Consider the following 16,670-nt stretch of genomic DNA (forward strand, 5'->3'; position numbering starts at 1 on the left):
AATGTAACAATCATTCTTTGGCTAATTGGATCATCATATCTTTTATTATATGAGCATGACTAGTATGTGTGTGATAGAAGATGTGGGAAAAGATGAAGTTGTCATATAAGAAGAAGGAAGTGAAATATTAACATCATCATTATCCAAAACAAACAAGTCATTCATAATACAACCATAATACTGACAACTATCATGAAATGTAAATATAACATAATTAAGCATACAAATGATAAAGCAACCATATCTAACTAAACATAAAACTGAGAGCAAACGTTTTCTCATTCCGGAAGTATAGAGGATGTCATGGAGAAGAAGCGTCCGTTCATTTCGGAATCGGAGTTGGTAAGTTCCAATCCTTAACACATCCTTTGATGTTAAATCTTCTAGCTTCCAATCGGTAAGGTTTGGAGCTCAATGAACCCTTCTCGATCCCTCACTACATGATTTTTTTGCTTTTGAATCCACAATCCATGCAGTAAATTGTGAATGAGCAACAGGTACTTAAGTGCAAACATTTGTATAGCTAGGGAAATTAGTTTGTAACTTTTTAAGTTCAAGAGATTCAAGTATAAAGTGGTCATTTTTCTCGCAATTGTAGTAAGTTATCTCTTAAATGTGTCCCTTGTCCGCCTCTTGCATTTATGCTTGGCCTTTTTCTTTTAATCGACCTCTTGTTTAGGTTTTTCCTTTTGTTGAGGTGCCCCATTTTTTGACTTACCTCGAGGTTTATGCCCTCGAGGTTTGGTTGTTTGGGCAACTAGAGAAGTTCCAGCTTTAGAAGATGAGCGGCACTCATCGTCTATCTCAAGATGATGGAAAGCTTAGAAAAAAGTTGTTACAACTTCATTGTGTAACATTAATGACTTGATATTTTCTAGGATTCTATAAGAGGCCTAAGCAATCCGAGCATTTGTTGCTCATGACCGAGTTTATTTTCCAACTGCTTCAAGGACATGTATCATTTGAGACATTTTTTGTACATGGTCTGCTATCGACACATTTGGAGGCATTTTATATGTCTAACAAGCCATCATAGATGAGGCTTATAACCTAGGAGTACAAGTATTAACATACTTCTGTCGGAGGGCATCCCACGCAGCCTTCGTTGAAGGGAATCCCCCAAATTCGCGAATGAGGTCACGACCATGGCACTTAACAAAGTAAAGTGCATGTTACGGTCAACATTGTCCTATGCCTCATATTCACCTTTGCAGCACCTCGTTCAGGTTTTTACTTAATGGTAGTTAGATGTTCAAGAGTACCTTGCTCATTTAGAAGGTATTGTATTTTTCTATGCTCTATAGGAAAACCCACTCAAAATTTTATCTTTAGTGAGATCAGCAATCACATTTTTAAAAGTTATTCCAAGTTCAAAACAACAAAATTGCAACTATTAATATGGATGTCTTATGGTTTGTTTGGTCCATGATTGCACTTAGATTATCATTTTAAGCTTGCTCATTGTCTAGCTACTTAAAAGCTTCTGATGTGAAAATTTCGTGTAGCCACATTTGATCTCTTGCTTGTAATCAACACCAAGTTTTTTTTTGAGATCTAGCATCTCAATGCCTCACAATTTGTAAGTGGTTCACCTTCTTAGATACACTCCCACCAAAAAAATAAGTCCTTATATGCGGCTTTAAAACATCAATTTTTTTTTTTTTTTGAATAGGGCGTACCATATATGGCTTAGCATGTGATGTGATGCCTATAAAGATTAGTTAGCCATGACGCTCTTGGTTTAGGAGACATCAACTTGCATAGCCTATACATAAGGCTGACAACTCCTCAATGTGTAAGGTCTGCAGAACTATGTGGTCAATACATAAGGTTGCATAGTACACCTACCCATGGTCTTAATATAACCATCATGTGCACTTTGTAACATCATAGGCTAACTATAGCCAAGCCTTCAAAATTGAAGCAGAAATGATAATGAGAGCACAATCGGGAACCCGGTTCCACGATGACTTTGATATCGATATTGGAAGAATCAGTCCAACAGTCGAAGCGGAAGCAAAAATTAAACAATAGGAACCAAATATCATAGCTGAGTGCTCGCAAACCAGTTTTAATGAAGAAATTTGGAAAATAATGATTAACTCGCATAGGCAAGTTTGACAACTATTAGAGCTGCCACAATCAGTTCCAAACCACAAATATAGAGCGAAGTGGAAACTCACGACTTTCTCACTCATAACTCTTTTTCTCTTAGGTTTGGGTCACTCCTTAAAACTCAAATGAGAGGGTAATTATACTCTCTCTCTCAACCTCTATCTCAAGAGGAGATCTCATACTCTTTATCATGTATGTTGTTTTGTATGTAGAAACTTCCATCCTTTTCCCTTTAATAGTGAGAGAAAGGGCCTCCTCATTCATGTGGGAGTAACCACCTCATGAATAGGCAACATTAAAATGTATATTTCATGTCATTTATGGGAGGGTAACCCCATCATGAAGAAGTGCAATCTCTCCCACCTCCATCCAATAAAGTAAAGTAAGTTATGAAGGGAGTGTGGTCCACGTAGGTGTGCCCTCCTTTTAGAGACGCACCATCATGTCTACAATTATGAAGTTCAAGAAATTTTTTTTCTTTGAACTTTGAATCCATTCAATGACACATTTATAATTATTCAATTTAAAATTTCACGGACAAAAGTGATCGTGACACCTTCTTGTACTAAAAATAAATAGCCTCTTTATATACTTTTCCTTAAAAGAAATAAAATAATAAATTATATAATTTTACCGGAGGAACATATAAGATCAGGTTCTATGTCTAGAATTTTCGAATTAAGTGAATCAACGGGCTTTTTATAGACCCAAGATGGGCCGTGGGACACCTATTACCTATACGGGGTAAATTTCTTTCCCTAGAAAGGCGGGAGATGGTCTCTTACTGTTTGTGTTGATATAAAGGATGGGGTTTCAGTGATAAGCCGACTCGTATGTATAAAATGCCGCCTCCCTCTAAAGTCTATTTTAAAGATGGATTTTTTATCATATTGTTTTATAGATTCAACATCTAGGGCCAAGATGACCATGCATATGAAAAAAATAAAATTTTTAATTATAAATATAATTTTTTTGTAAACCATTCACATATTGTTTACATCAATGTTTTAAAAATAGGGAACCTGATCTAGACTCAGGTGATTCGGATTGGGTATCACCCAACCTGTCCTAGATCTGAGATAAAAACAGGATTTGGCTTAATTGGTTGTGTGACATCATCAACCAGACACATCAGCGAATCTTGAGATCCAGTTTGACACAAAGGGTATCTTCGAAGTTTTTTTGTAAAATAAAGGCTCTTACCACGTTACGATAGGTCGGCGTAGCCAATCAACATCATCCCCCAACCGTCCGTACCCCTACTATGTGTTCATATGTAATATTTAAGTCTATTGTGAGTAATTTATAGTCAATCAAACTTTTCTAACTCTTAGATGTGGGACAAATTGTCCCCCTTTCTCACTCACACTCTCTCGTCTTTGCAGAATTTATCTTGTCTCACTCTCTCTCCCTCTCGCCTTCTCTCCCTCTTGAGAATATGTTCAATGTGGCTTTTATAAAGGCAAAATTTTAACTTTAGGTCTCTTACTCTCTCGCGTTGGCTTCTCTCTCTTACCTAGGTTTCTCTCTCTAATATCCTACTCTATTAATAATATCTTTCTTGTATCTTATTTATTAATTCATTTGCATTATAAGTGCATAATGTATTGATTTTTTTGCTATAGTTGTAAATAAGATTTTTTGAATTAGATGATACGATAAGACAAAAATTAAATTTATTCTAATTTCTATAGTAAAATAATAATAAAATATAAATCAATAATTTCAATTTCAATTTCAATATATAATATTGTAACTAGTTAGGTTGTTATAATTTTGGATGAGAAAAAAGAAGTATTAGATATTTAATGTGATACTAATTCAGTTTAGAAGGGGTATTATTTTTTTAGCCAGCCATATAAAATGGAATTTCTTAAATGCTTTTTGAATCATTTTGATGCAATATTATAATATTGAATTATACAATAAATAATTATATAGACATTCAAACAGGAAAACATCTAAGTAGTCACATATTTATGTAAAAAATGAAAGTACATAATGTAACACCTCCAATTTTTTTTGATACTTAAAAAATAATAAATAATTATTACAAATACTAACAAATAATTTATTGTTAATTTATTATTATTACAATAACTTATTTTATAGTACAATAAAAATTTTATACAATTTTTAATTGTATTAAGTTTTTATATAATTTTTTTAATCATGTTTATTATAATTAATAATTATATATTAATAACTAAATTTTATATTTTATTTATTAATTATACATCCAAACAGAAAAATAACATCTTCGAGTACTCATCTATTTTTACAAAACAATTAAAGTACAGAATGCCCTATTTTTAATTTATTTTAGAAACTAAAATAACACTATTTTTTAAAATTTGTAGTGATTTTTTTTAAAAAAAATTACCCATTTTTCCATCCAATCCACTTATTTTCGGATTCGACTCACGTACGAGTGTGACTGATTCGAGGGACGGATCCATTATTTTGTAAAGCTTGGTTTATGTACACTTTATTCGACGTCCATTTTAGGATGGACGTTTGTGCTGACATATGCAACAGTTTTCCTTATATAAAAGCTGTAAAAGGGGGAAAACGAGAGAGTGGGAGACTTCAAAAACTAGTGTAGAGAGAGAGAAATGGGCGCGGGTACTGCTGTTAGTGCAGCAGGGGTGGCAGCAGCAAGTGGGGTTAAGGGGTCGTCGTTGTCCGCAACGGAGTGGCTGCGGCGCATAATGGATAGGTTGGTTCGCATCCTCAAGGGAGGCCCCATGTCCAACTCCCATGAATTCTTCCAGCTCTGCATCTTGCTCTCTAGGTCCTGCCCTCTCTCTCTCTCTCTACTTTTTTTCTCTCTTTCTCTTTCTCTATCTCTGTCCTCCTTAACTATTTTCCCTTTCTTTCTCTGTTTATGTATATGATTTTATCTTTGCGGTTTGTTTTGAGCCTGGTTTTCTTCTGAGTTTATAACCTCGTGTAATCATGGACTTGTTGATGGTTGTCTTAATTTGTGTTTCCTTTCTTTCTTGCTTCATCTTTAGATCGGTTTCTGTTTTTTGTCCTTTTTTCCCCTGTGGTTAGCTTTTAGAAGTACGGTTGTTTTGGGTCCACAATTTCTGCATTTTTCTTCGGATTTTATTCATGATTTTAGTTTTCGTTTTCCATATCTATGGTCCTATTTCTCTCTCCCTCTTTCTATTGTTTTATTTTTTTCCTATGTACGATGTGAGGAGAGGAGACAATTGAAGAAGAGAAAAAAATGAGATATTTTATTGGCTTGTGGACCTATGTAAATGAATTTTTGGTAGATTTTAAGACTTTGAGATTGTGGATTTGGAACCCACTCTCTTCCCTAAGCAATTGAAGCCTACATAGATGGAGATTAGGACATATCAGTTTGCATTTTGCAGTGAGAAGAGTTTCTGGTTGTTTATATAAGCTAGGGTTGATTTTAGTGAACTTTTTCGTGGGTAATACTGCTTCTTTTGATGGTTATAAAGGCCCAGTTTTTGTAACCTGGGTACATGTTACAGGTTGTAGCGGATAAATTATTTTTGGTAGTACTTCTGATTGGGGAATTGCTCAAAGAGAGAGGGAATAAAGACCTTTGGAGGTTCTATGGTTCAGTTTGTATGAGTTTTTGAAGAGGGAAGTGGAATAACATTTTGTGATTCTTGCTACATTTTTTTTTCCTTTTTTTTTTGTGTGTGTGTGTGTGTGTGTGTGTGTGTTGAAAGCAGTTTGTTTGTAGATTTCTTGAAAATGTGGTATTTTCAGGTGTTTTATGCAATTATGTGGAGTACCAAGTGTTGCAGACATCAAGTTGATGTAAAAATTAAGTTTTTATGTGATTGATCTGAAGTTGGTCTCTTGTCCAGTTACAAGATTGTCCAGGGCATTTGATTTCATGTGTTGGGGGGGTTTAGGTCTTAAGTCTAGTGTCACTTTGACTAGATGCATAATGGGGTCTTAGAATGAGCTCAGTTCTACTTTTCTTCCCTATATAAAAGCAAACAAGGTTTCCTACTGGTTAATTGTGTAAAACGTTTCAACATTGATGTCTTCACTTCTCCTTTATCCACCCAATAACACTCACCTCAACTAGAGGTTCGATAGAAAAATAAAAAGAACTCTGGATTAACCCAAGAAAGAAGTGGGAAGAAGATTGATGGGAGACAGATAGGAGGAAGATTGATTCCTTGAATTCAAGCATATATCTTGCAACACATACCCATGTTTAATGTGAGAGCATCTTAGCTCCCTTTATGTATAGCTAGATGAAGGATATAGAAAAATAGTAAGAGCACCTTAGTGAATGTTTTCCTCATTTCTAGACTAGCAAACATATTCCCCCCCTAATCAAGAGGAATTTGGTAGGTTTGCTACTATCTTTCTATAAGAATTTTTTTGGATGCGCTTCCCTTTGGCTGTATCCCTTTTTAAGTATGGAATCCTATCCTAAATAGTTGGGAAAAGGCTTTGATGATGATGATGAAGAAATATGGAATCAATGTTCGAAAATTCGTTCGCCCAGCTACCTAGGCGGTCGCTAGGCGCAAAAATTTCAAAAATGGCTAGGTGCTAGTTAGGCTATTTGGCATCTTGTGTCTAGGTACCCACCTAGGCGCTACAGTCTAGGTGGCCGCCTAGGCGTTGGCTTGTGACAGTTTGTCAAATGGTAAAAAAAGCCTCGGCGAGGGTCTAAATTTGTCATTTCCCTCTCTAAAAATGGGGCAAAAGGGTTTTGGGGGGATATTCTAAACCCCAAAACCAAAACCTTGTCTTTTAGAGAGAGAAAAACTCCCCAAAAACCTCTTTTGTGATTTATTGAAAGATCGACAAACTTTTGATTTTTTTGATCACTTCTCAAAACAAAGGCAATAGTTCGTGGGTGTTTAAGTATGGAATAATACATAAGAAAGATATGGCGACTTATGGATTCACTAAGGGTATGACCCTTGATAGAGCAGAATGACGGACCAAGATTTGTGTAGCCTACCCTAAATAGTTGGGAAAAGGCTCTGATGATGACGATGAAGAAGTATGGTATCAATGTTCGAAAATTCGTTCGCCCAGCGGCCTAGGAGGTTGCTAGGCACAAAAATTTCAAAATAGCCTAGGTGCTAGTTAGGCTATTAGGCATCTTGCGTCTAGGTACCCGCCTAGGCGCTATAGTCTAGGTGGCTGCCTAGGCATTGCCTTGTGACAGTTTGTCAAATGGTAAAAAAAGCCTCGACGAGGGTCAAAATTTGTCATTTCCCTCTCTAGAAATGGGGGAAAAGGGTTTTGGGGGATATTCTAAACCCCAAAACCAAAACCTTGCCTTTTGGAGAGAGAAAAACTCCCCAAAAACCTCTCTTTTGTGATTTATTAAAAGATCGACGAACTTTCGATTTTTTGATCACTTCTCAAAACAAAGGCAATAGTTCATGGGTGTTTTTGGTGCTTCTAATAGTAAATTTTGAGGTCTTTTGGCGACCCAATAGATAAGGTTTGCACCGACATTGATTTGATTTTGATATTTTTAAAGTATTATCATATTTGAATAAGGGTTTTGATTTGATTTTGTTATAACGTTGTGAATCATTTGTTTTTCTTTTATTTTTTCTTTTGCTTTTTCTTTTACGATATATCTACATGTTAGTGATTTATTGAATTTTCCTCATTTGGACGATGAAATGGGGCTTTTGTGAATGATCATAAATTTTGGATTAAATTGATATTTTGTGAATATTTGACATCCAAAACCAAATCTTATGGATATTAATTAATAAATAATAATTATAATATAACTTTCGTCTTAATTAATAGTCCACCCATTCCTGTTCCTCGTTGGGCGCCCAGCCACCTAGCCACACGCTAGGCGCTAGGCCTCCAAAATGACTATGCGGATGCCTACGCGTTTTTGAGCATTGTATGGAATGGTACATAAGAATACTGGGTTAGGGAGAGTTCCCTTTTTTTTTGAGTAAATAGGGAGAGTTCTCTTGATGAGAGCAATATGACCACCAGACTAATTGACTCTTCCAATAAATTATGTGTCTTTTGTAAAGCTCCACAATAATTGAGGCTTTGTCAAGCTTTCCTATACCCAAAAATGCCAAATGAGCATTAGGGAGAGAGGAAGCCCAATACTCCAATTTGTTGCACATGACCTTCTATTATTGTGCTTTTCCTCATACTAATTAAAACATTCAAGTATGGTTGTTGGAAATGCTTGTGATTCCGATTCGTTTTATGAATCGGGATCGCAGAATCGCATATGCCAAATGATTCCTAATCTCGAAATCGCCGTTCGTACAAGGAAAACCGCCAAAGGTGTGATTCTCAATAATAGGAATCACGATCCAATAAAATAGGAACCATGATTCTTACATGTAGGAATCAGTACCCAACCTTTCAAGAATCGCACATGACCACATAGTTCAATGACTTCCGGAATTACAATTCGACGAAATAGGAATCGTGAGTCCTACATTACTGAAATCATTGCCCCCATAAATTGGGAATTGGGGTTCCCACAATTCAGGAATCGTGCACCCATTCCCTCCGGTATAGGAGAGAAGTATTTTGTGAGAAAGGATTTAAAGTTTTACATAGATGATTGGGGATAGACATAGATGATTCCATAGCTTGACCCAAATTATATATGTAAAACCAAGCAGAGCTTGAAAGACCAAGATGTTGTATTTTCCTCAAAATCCAAAGGCCACAAGTGGCCATGAATTTTGGTCACCGTTAACCTATTTCCTTTTTTTTCTTTTAGAGGTTTAAGTCCATGCCCCCCCAAATATACAATGAGACAATGAGCGATAAGTATTTTACTTAGTACCGTAGATGATCATTAATAAGCATTTTATTGATCACCCACCAAATATGCCTCACAGAATCCTTTACTTGGTAAATGATCAATAATAAGCATTTGGTTATTGCAAGCATCCTATATGAATATACCTTGACGTGGGGCAGCCACCCGAACGTCTTACCTTGAGGTGGGACTGCCACCCACTTCGTGATTTAGAGATACATAATTTGTTGGGTAACTTGATAGAGATTATTATACATGCATTCATCTTCAAAGTTTATTAAGTCTTTTTGGCTCTCACAACATCATAGTATGGAAACCCAGATCATTGGTATTTGACCTTGTACAAAATTGTAACATGGTACGAAAGGATTCCTGGAACTCTCTAGTAACATAGAATCGATTCCTGAAGTTCCTCCTGCAACATACAATTTGTGAACATATTTCATTCAACATTTGCATTTGAATCTTGATTTCGTGTCATTAGAACATGATTTGATGTTGATTGAAATATTGTTCGGTGCATCTAAGAACTGTGCCTTTCGATACTGTGGGACTTGCTTCCAAACAATATGGATTCACGATTCCTAAAAATTGGAATCAATGTCTCGCATATATTGAATCACATTGTTGTGCAACTATGAATTGCAGATTCTGTGATATAAATTCTAGATTCCAACCTTCCAATAATCGAGATTAAGATAATAATATGGAACACGTTCCATGAAACTTAGATGTGATTCCTATATTCCAGATTCATATTTCATCCTGAGAACCACGGAATCGTGACTCCGACCCGGAATCTTGACCTTGGTATGCTATTCGGGTAGACTATACACTTGAGTAGAAACCAAAGGTTGTCAGTCTTAAGAAACCCTTGAAGGACCATCAGGGGTTTCTGTTGGAGTTATGGCCTTTCAAGGGCTTGACCTCATCTTTTTATAGCTCTTGATACTCTTGGGCACAATGGAGTGATTGAAAGCAATGTGATTCTAGCATCTTGGCACACTGGGATCAAGAGTCATATAACTCTGAGTGCCATGAGGCCGGTGCGTATGAGAGGCACTGAGAGGGTTGCCTCAAGTCAGGGTTAGTGTGATTTATGCGTCATAGCTGTGTGATGGCCAGGGCATTGTGTATGAGATTGGTTGTGATTGTTTGGTGTGATATGAGCTCGAGCATTTTGTGTGATTTTAACACTATATAAGAAGGTCAAGGCTTTGGAGGACATAAGTCTCAATCCTTGAGCTCATAACCTTATCATGGCATGTGCATGTACAGTTGTAAATCGGAAGCCACTCTTCCATAGCATGTCCACTATGAATAGATATGCACATGTGCTGGGAGGGGATCCACGCATCTACTCCTCGGGGGTGCACCTGTAATTCAATACAACCTGAGAGCCCCTAGCTACATATTGGATTGACTTTGATAAACCAAGCATGAGCCCCTACCATAGATTGTGGGTCATGGGTTTGTTGGGTCATTTGAGAAGGTGACTTGGATCCGAGTCAGTGTTTTAAAATACGGGATGCAGCCGAAAGCGGTGGGGGGGCCAATGCGACGATGCATCTCAATGTAGTCCGGATGCGGGTGCATCGCGGCCATACGGTCAATAAATATAAAAACTTCTAAGAAATCTAAAAAAATCTAAAAAAATAAGTTAATGCATTGAAAAAAATATGGAGGTGATAAATGTGATAATAGATATTTAGTTTATTCATTAACTCCAAAAGTATTAGCTGTCGGAGATTCTGTATCCACTATCCCCTGATAGAAACTAAAAACTTGAAATTAGCTTCATAAAACATTCAACAATCAACAGTCATAAGCACAAATCTACAACCACAAACTTTCAAGTTACAAAATACTATAAACTAGAAGTTCGTGAAGATTAATGAGTTTTAAGTCAAGCTCAAGAAGGTTCAATCCTAACTTCATCTTCACGGCCCTTGAAACCCTCGATTTATTGGCACAAGTTCCCCTAAACTTCCTCAAATCAACACCCCAAAAGATACAAATCAACAACCAAGTATCAACACATGCACAAATCGAAGAACTTTAACAAATAAAATTTCAGCCCAAGATATTTTTTTGATGCAATTGATCCAATAAAAGCAATGGATGTGGCTGAAAAATGTTGTTTGCGGGGGTACTAACCCCCCCAAAACTCGTTCCCCCCATTTTCAAAGGCCAAAATGACCTTTTTACCCCTGCTCGAGGGGTACAACTTTGAAAAAAGTGGCAGACAAATTATGCAGCCTGATGCGGTGAGATGCAGGATGCGGCTTTGATACGAATAGATGCGGCGCATCTCTCCAAACCTCATATGTGGGAAAGTTCGATTTCCTGGGCAGCACATAATGCATGATGCGACTGCATATGCAGTGATGTGGTCGCATTTCAAAACAATGATTTGGGTCTAGCCGAGTAGAGTGCTCTGATGTCCAATTCGTCTACATAAGATTTTAATTTCCCTCATCAGTGGTCGATGCTAAATTTTGTGATTAAGATGGAGTATGCTTTGGAGGATTTTATGATTTTTTAATAAATTTTATGGATTGGAGCAAAAATTGAGCTTTGATAAATTGTTTTGGAGAAATAACAATGAAGGACTGTGCCCCGTATGGTCTACACGAGACTTCCAAATGGCAAATGGGTGCCACGTGTGGCTGACATGCCTCCATGTTATTGCCACATAGGCATGATATAGAGATGATGCCACCTCCTATGGGGATCTACTTGTCATTTGTGAATTGTTTGAAATTGGAATTTTGAATTATGGATTATTTTGTGAATTTGAGAAATTGCGTTTGAGCACATCTTTAATTTGTGAGATTGGTGGTTGTGTGCATATGGGGAGATCTTCTAGAAGGGGTATAGGGTTTGAAATTATGATTGAAACTTTAAGCGCATATTGAATTATAATATAACTATCTATCATATGTGGCATCATATGATGGGGTGCACATTACACCATAGTGACATGGAATTGGAGGGAATATTCAAATTCAAATTGCTTCTAAGAGTGTATAATTATTACATAAGGGCATACCCCTACTTATGCTTTTTCCATATTAATTCATTGAGTTATCATGGGCAATTATGGAAGCAAGTTGAATGTGATGTGAATATGTATTTAAGATAATAATGGGAAATTTGGAGTGAATTTAGGATAGGAGGATAATGATGTCGACTCTCATCCACTCGTCACGATGACATGATGATCGATGAGTGGTTAGGATCAAGCCCTCTCTCATACCTTGGATGACTTGTGTTAATGGCCAAGATGAACTCATCTATAAGCATCTACTATACAAGCCTATAAAAAGGTATCTTACACACTTATTTGTGGAGAGAATTCTTCTATAAGTGGCGCCCCCCCCCTCCCCCCCCAACACCCCTAGAAATTCTCTCATAGGGTGGCACACCCCATGTAGACCTCTCTCTCTCTCTCTCTCTTTCTCTACATGTGAGTGAGATCTCAGTATGAGAAAGTAAAAAGTAAAGTGTGAGGATTAAGAGGGAGAAGGTGAAATTGAAGCTCCATAAAAGCTTTGTCTCAAGTCTTGAAGGTGAAACCCTAACTCGATTCAAGAATTCATCATCAAGCCATGCATCATTAGACATTTTTGGTGTCTGTAAACTTCTATTTACAACAAGAAAACATAGCCCCTTACCTCCTTGTTTCATGAGATTTTGAGTTCTATTTGATCCTTGAGTATGAACCCTTGATTCCTAGTTCATTGACTCAATTTTAGAGAAATTTTGATTGAGAATTCTTGAGCTTTAATTGATTGATTTCTCTGCAATTTTTGGGTTCAAATCAGTTAATTAATTCACTTTCTAGATGATTTAATTTTGTGAAATTTTAAGGGGAAATTATGCCAAAGTTTTCCATCTATTCTACTTAATTCTTTACCAAATTGAGATTGATTCGAGTCCTTTTCTTCCATGGTTTTTCCCACAAATGGATCCAAATTATTGAGCCTCTCTTCTGTTGAAATGTGCCACAACGTTAAGATTAAATGATGCTTAATTGCAATTTTAAACAATTCACAAATGCAAATGTGCCACAAAGTTGAGATTAATTGTTCTACCGAGATGTAGCTGCTGACGAGTTTGTGAAGAGACAGGGATTGTAACCCTATGTTTTCTTATACGTATGGAACTGAATCTTCATGTTAAGATCAGGGTCTCCACAAGGATAGGGGCGTGATTTGATTATTTAATTGTTTCTAGAGTTGAACACCTGGGAACTGTATTTCATGATCCAATGACACCGTGTACCGGTGTGCTTTGGAGATGCGTATCTGTTTGGTCGTTGGAACCAGTTTAGCACCTTTGATGGGTGGTAGATACGTAAGGCAATGGTGTCCGAAGAAGTCTGCAACATCCTGCATGCTTGAGGCACTTTTGACTCCTTTTTATTTGAAAGGGCATTAGTTGACATTCAAACTTAACGTCAAAGCACCATTTGTCTTTCCAGGACAGAATCACTATTGTGAGTTCCTTGGGTTGTGGTTTCCCCCCTATGTTTTTGGTTGGAAGAATAGCTCCTTGGGTTGTAAGGGCCATAGACCGAGGTTAAAAGACATGTAAATTACATAGTCATCAGGGAGACGTTGATACTCTGTGGAGACTGAGGACTGGCCCCAAATGCCCCTCACTGTGTTCGCTTTCTTCAGCAAACATCGGTTTCATAGCAGCAGAAAATGCCCCTTTGGATGGGCTTTCCACTAAATCTCTATGACAAATATGCCAAATCAAGTTGGGTCGACCTACTTCCAACTTGGGTTCCCAGACCCAAAAAAATGTCTTATCTGGAATTTGCATGAGGTTTTCACTGCCTCTCTTTTTAGCAGTCATCCCCTCATCCCCCTACCTTTCTGCTATCTTCTGGTCTCCTTTGTTCACCTTCTTCTAGTTAACGGAAGAGGACACAGTCACACTTTCTTTTGCGTAAGTGGCACAATCACATCAGTAATGTTAACATACACAAACGTTGATGCTATTGCAAAATCCATTAGTCAAATACATTTTTAACTAATAGAGAACAAAAGAAACCACTTCAATGCTCCCTATGAAAACAAAACACCATGAAATAAGGTCTTCCATAACAAATTACAACGAGATAAAGAATGTATGTGTTGTGTTAAAAGAAAATAACAAAAAAGTGCACACTGCTACATCATCACTATTCATGAAATTTTCTGATAAATTATCAAATATTAATTTTCTGACCTTTAATACAATGTTAGCAGTACAAAAAAAAATCAAATATTAAAAGTTATTTAGCATTAATCATTTTGTTCCTTGAAACATGGAGTACCAATGGAAAACAACAAAATGTGAACTGTAGGGCAATGAAAAGAAAACATAGGTGGTAGAACCTCATCCCTAGCTCTAGCTGGTTATCTGCCTCTTAACTTTTCCATATTCTCTGCATTGGAGTTCAGCCGGGAGATACTGCAGCGTCAACTCCTAAAACTAGAGATGCTAAAGGGCCTGTCTGGCTTGATGCCTGTAGCTTTGGTTTTCTGTTACACACTATGGGGAAGTCATGCTAGTATAAGGCAAATAGTATAAAGTAATATTTCTTTTATCATAGCAAAGAGTTTTAGTATTATTAAAAGAGATGAGGAAGAATGGAAGGGCATCAAAGAGATGTGGAAGTGGCTTCTCAATGGCGAAAGAAGAAGCTCACCCATCAACAATGAAGCTGTGCAATCTTGTACCTTTCCTGACTGAATACAACAGTGAAGCTGTGCAACATTTCCACTGGCCAGTGTATAAGCTTCAGCATTGGCTTTTCTCCTTACCTGCTTAAAAGAGAGGGGTTTGTAGGATCATAAGTGGCTAATTGTCTCAAACAACACCACTAAGCGCTTGGGGGAAGGAAGAGATCCATCAGCCCACGTAATAACACTAAAGGATTAGTTCCCCTTTTTTTTTTAAAAAAAATAGGAAAAAGATTAAAGCATTCCTACATGAGCTCTGGTGCCTACACCCTCTGAATGCTTGGAATAAACCACCAATGGTCTGATTGACTGTTCAAAGAAGGAAGCCCAGACTGTGAATGAAAATGTAGTTCTTCCCTCAAAGGCCATTAGAACACCCTGACCACCGCCCATCTGAATCTAGATTACTCCATTATGATCCTTCCCAATTAAGTTTCATTGTCCTCACTGGGTGTGGGAGTGTCCACCGATCAGAGTGCCGCCATCCACCATCCTTCGATGAAATCCAGTGTTTGGATTCTATGTGATTGTGGTCTCAATAGAGCCTAAACAACCACCCGGTCACAGCACCCCCTATGCAGGATCTTCCGCCTAACACCCTCACCTCTAACGATCTGATTACCTACTGGCTGATGACTGTCATAGTTGCCACTATTGGTAGCCTGACAAGGGATCATAACCAACCTTGAAATCAAGCAGGCCAGCATACCTGCTTTCACCCTAGTCACAGCCTTAAAGAGTTCCAATAATAAGGATGACAAAGTCATCGTGAAAAACCAATGGATGAAGAGGTGGTGCAAGGACTCAGCCTCCTCTCTTGACATACTGAACTATTGGACATGTGATTGCCCCTAGTCTCTGGATGTTACAGTTGGAGTACAGTCCCTGCTGGCTAGCCAGCTAAAAGCAAGGACTGTTATCACACCCTGGATGCTCTACACATGCCAGAAAGGAGGTAAATGTGAATCACATCCTGTAAAGCCAAGTGAAAAAAGCACACAGAGAACTCCCCCAACCAACCTGATCCAAAACCTCATGTCTGCACTCCTAGTGGCATGTGAACCTCCCCCATGGCTGTTGCAATACCTCTTTTCCAAATGAGAGAGAAAACATTGTTTTCCATTTTATGTGTTTATTATTCTTTTCTTATTCTCTATTTAGACATGGATAAAATTTTTTCCTCGCATTAGTCTCAAATTCATGCATAGAAAGTTTTTATGTTTTAATGGAGATGCAGAATGACAGCAATTTCGATATGTTTATGCATGCAATATGTTTATTTATATGTGTGATATCAATCAAACAAATTGACAGGAAGATTGCATTTGTTTGTCTATGCAGGGTTATTGATTCTTCTATTTTGAGCAATGAGATTCCTGCTGTTGTCCATGATTTGCCTCAGCTGGTAAAACAGGTATTTTTGCAACATAATTTTTGGGTTATGTGCTTTTTATGATGCAAGAACCACTTGAAGCACTTTTCCTTACGCATATACATTTAAAGTTTTTTGAAATGGTTTAAATATTTGAACAAATTTTTTATCGAATATGTATTCTTTTGAGGCATGTTGTAGACTGAGGACTCAGAAATCTCGTGGGAAGTTCTCTTAGAAGTTTTTCATTTTACTTGGAGGTCCTTTGAGAGGAATAGTTAAGAAATTCCTATGAGAGAGAATCAATAGTTTCTGGACATAGACCCTTCTGGTCCATTGACATATGCAATCCACAATCATGCTGTGCACCACATCGGATCTATAGGATGGGTTATATATTTTCATTCAATACACGGGTTAGTGTAGCCATAGTTACATGAGTGTCCTTACATGAGATACAAACTATCAACGTTGGCAACTATTCCACATCTCAATCCAAGGTTTGTAGAATTTCTTTTTTTGAGATTCTTATTGAGTATATTAGTGAAAATATCTTTATGTTCCACGAATGGAGTTCTAAGGAAATCCTTCAGATATTTTTCCTTAAGATGATACTTCGCTTCAATTGGTTTGGTTCTTTTGTGAGCTTAAAATTTTCAAC

The 16,670-nt window shown here is 37.2% G+C and overlaps 1 protein-coding gene across 9 annotated transcripts in view; it reads left to right on the plus strand.

Annotated features, from left to right (window-relative positions):
- Positions 1–4,692: 4,692 nt before the first annotated feature.
- LOC18433344 (uncharacterized) overlaps positions 4,693–16,670 on the plus strand; it is a 72,668-nt gene continuing 60,690 nt past the window's right edge. For all 9 annotated transcript variants that reach the window (XR_016052635.1, XM_011624679.3, XM_088862629.1 and 6 more), the window contains exons 1-2: positions 4,693–4,909; positions 15,979–16,051. Coding sequence is in view for 4 of the 9 variants with exons in the window: in XM_011624679.3 (XP_011622981.2) it covers positions 4,731–4,909; positions 15,979–16,051 (252 nt within the window). In the remaining 5 variants the exon portion in view is untranslated. The remainder of the gene's footprint in view (positions 4,910–15,978; positions 16,052–16,670) is intronic.

Source organism: Amborella trichopoda, chromosome 1 (assembly GCF_054954075.1).
Source record: "Amborella trichopoda isolate Santa Cruz 75 chromosome 1, AtrichopodaSantaCruz75HAP2 v2.0, whole genome shotgun sequence".
NCBI classification, from domain to species: Eukaryota; Viridiplantae; Streptophyta; class Magnoliopsida; order Amborellales; family Amborellaceae; genus Amborella; species Amborella trichopoda.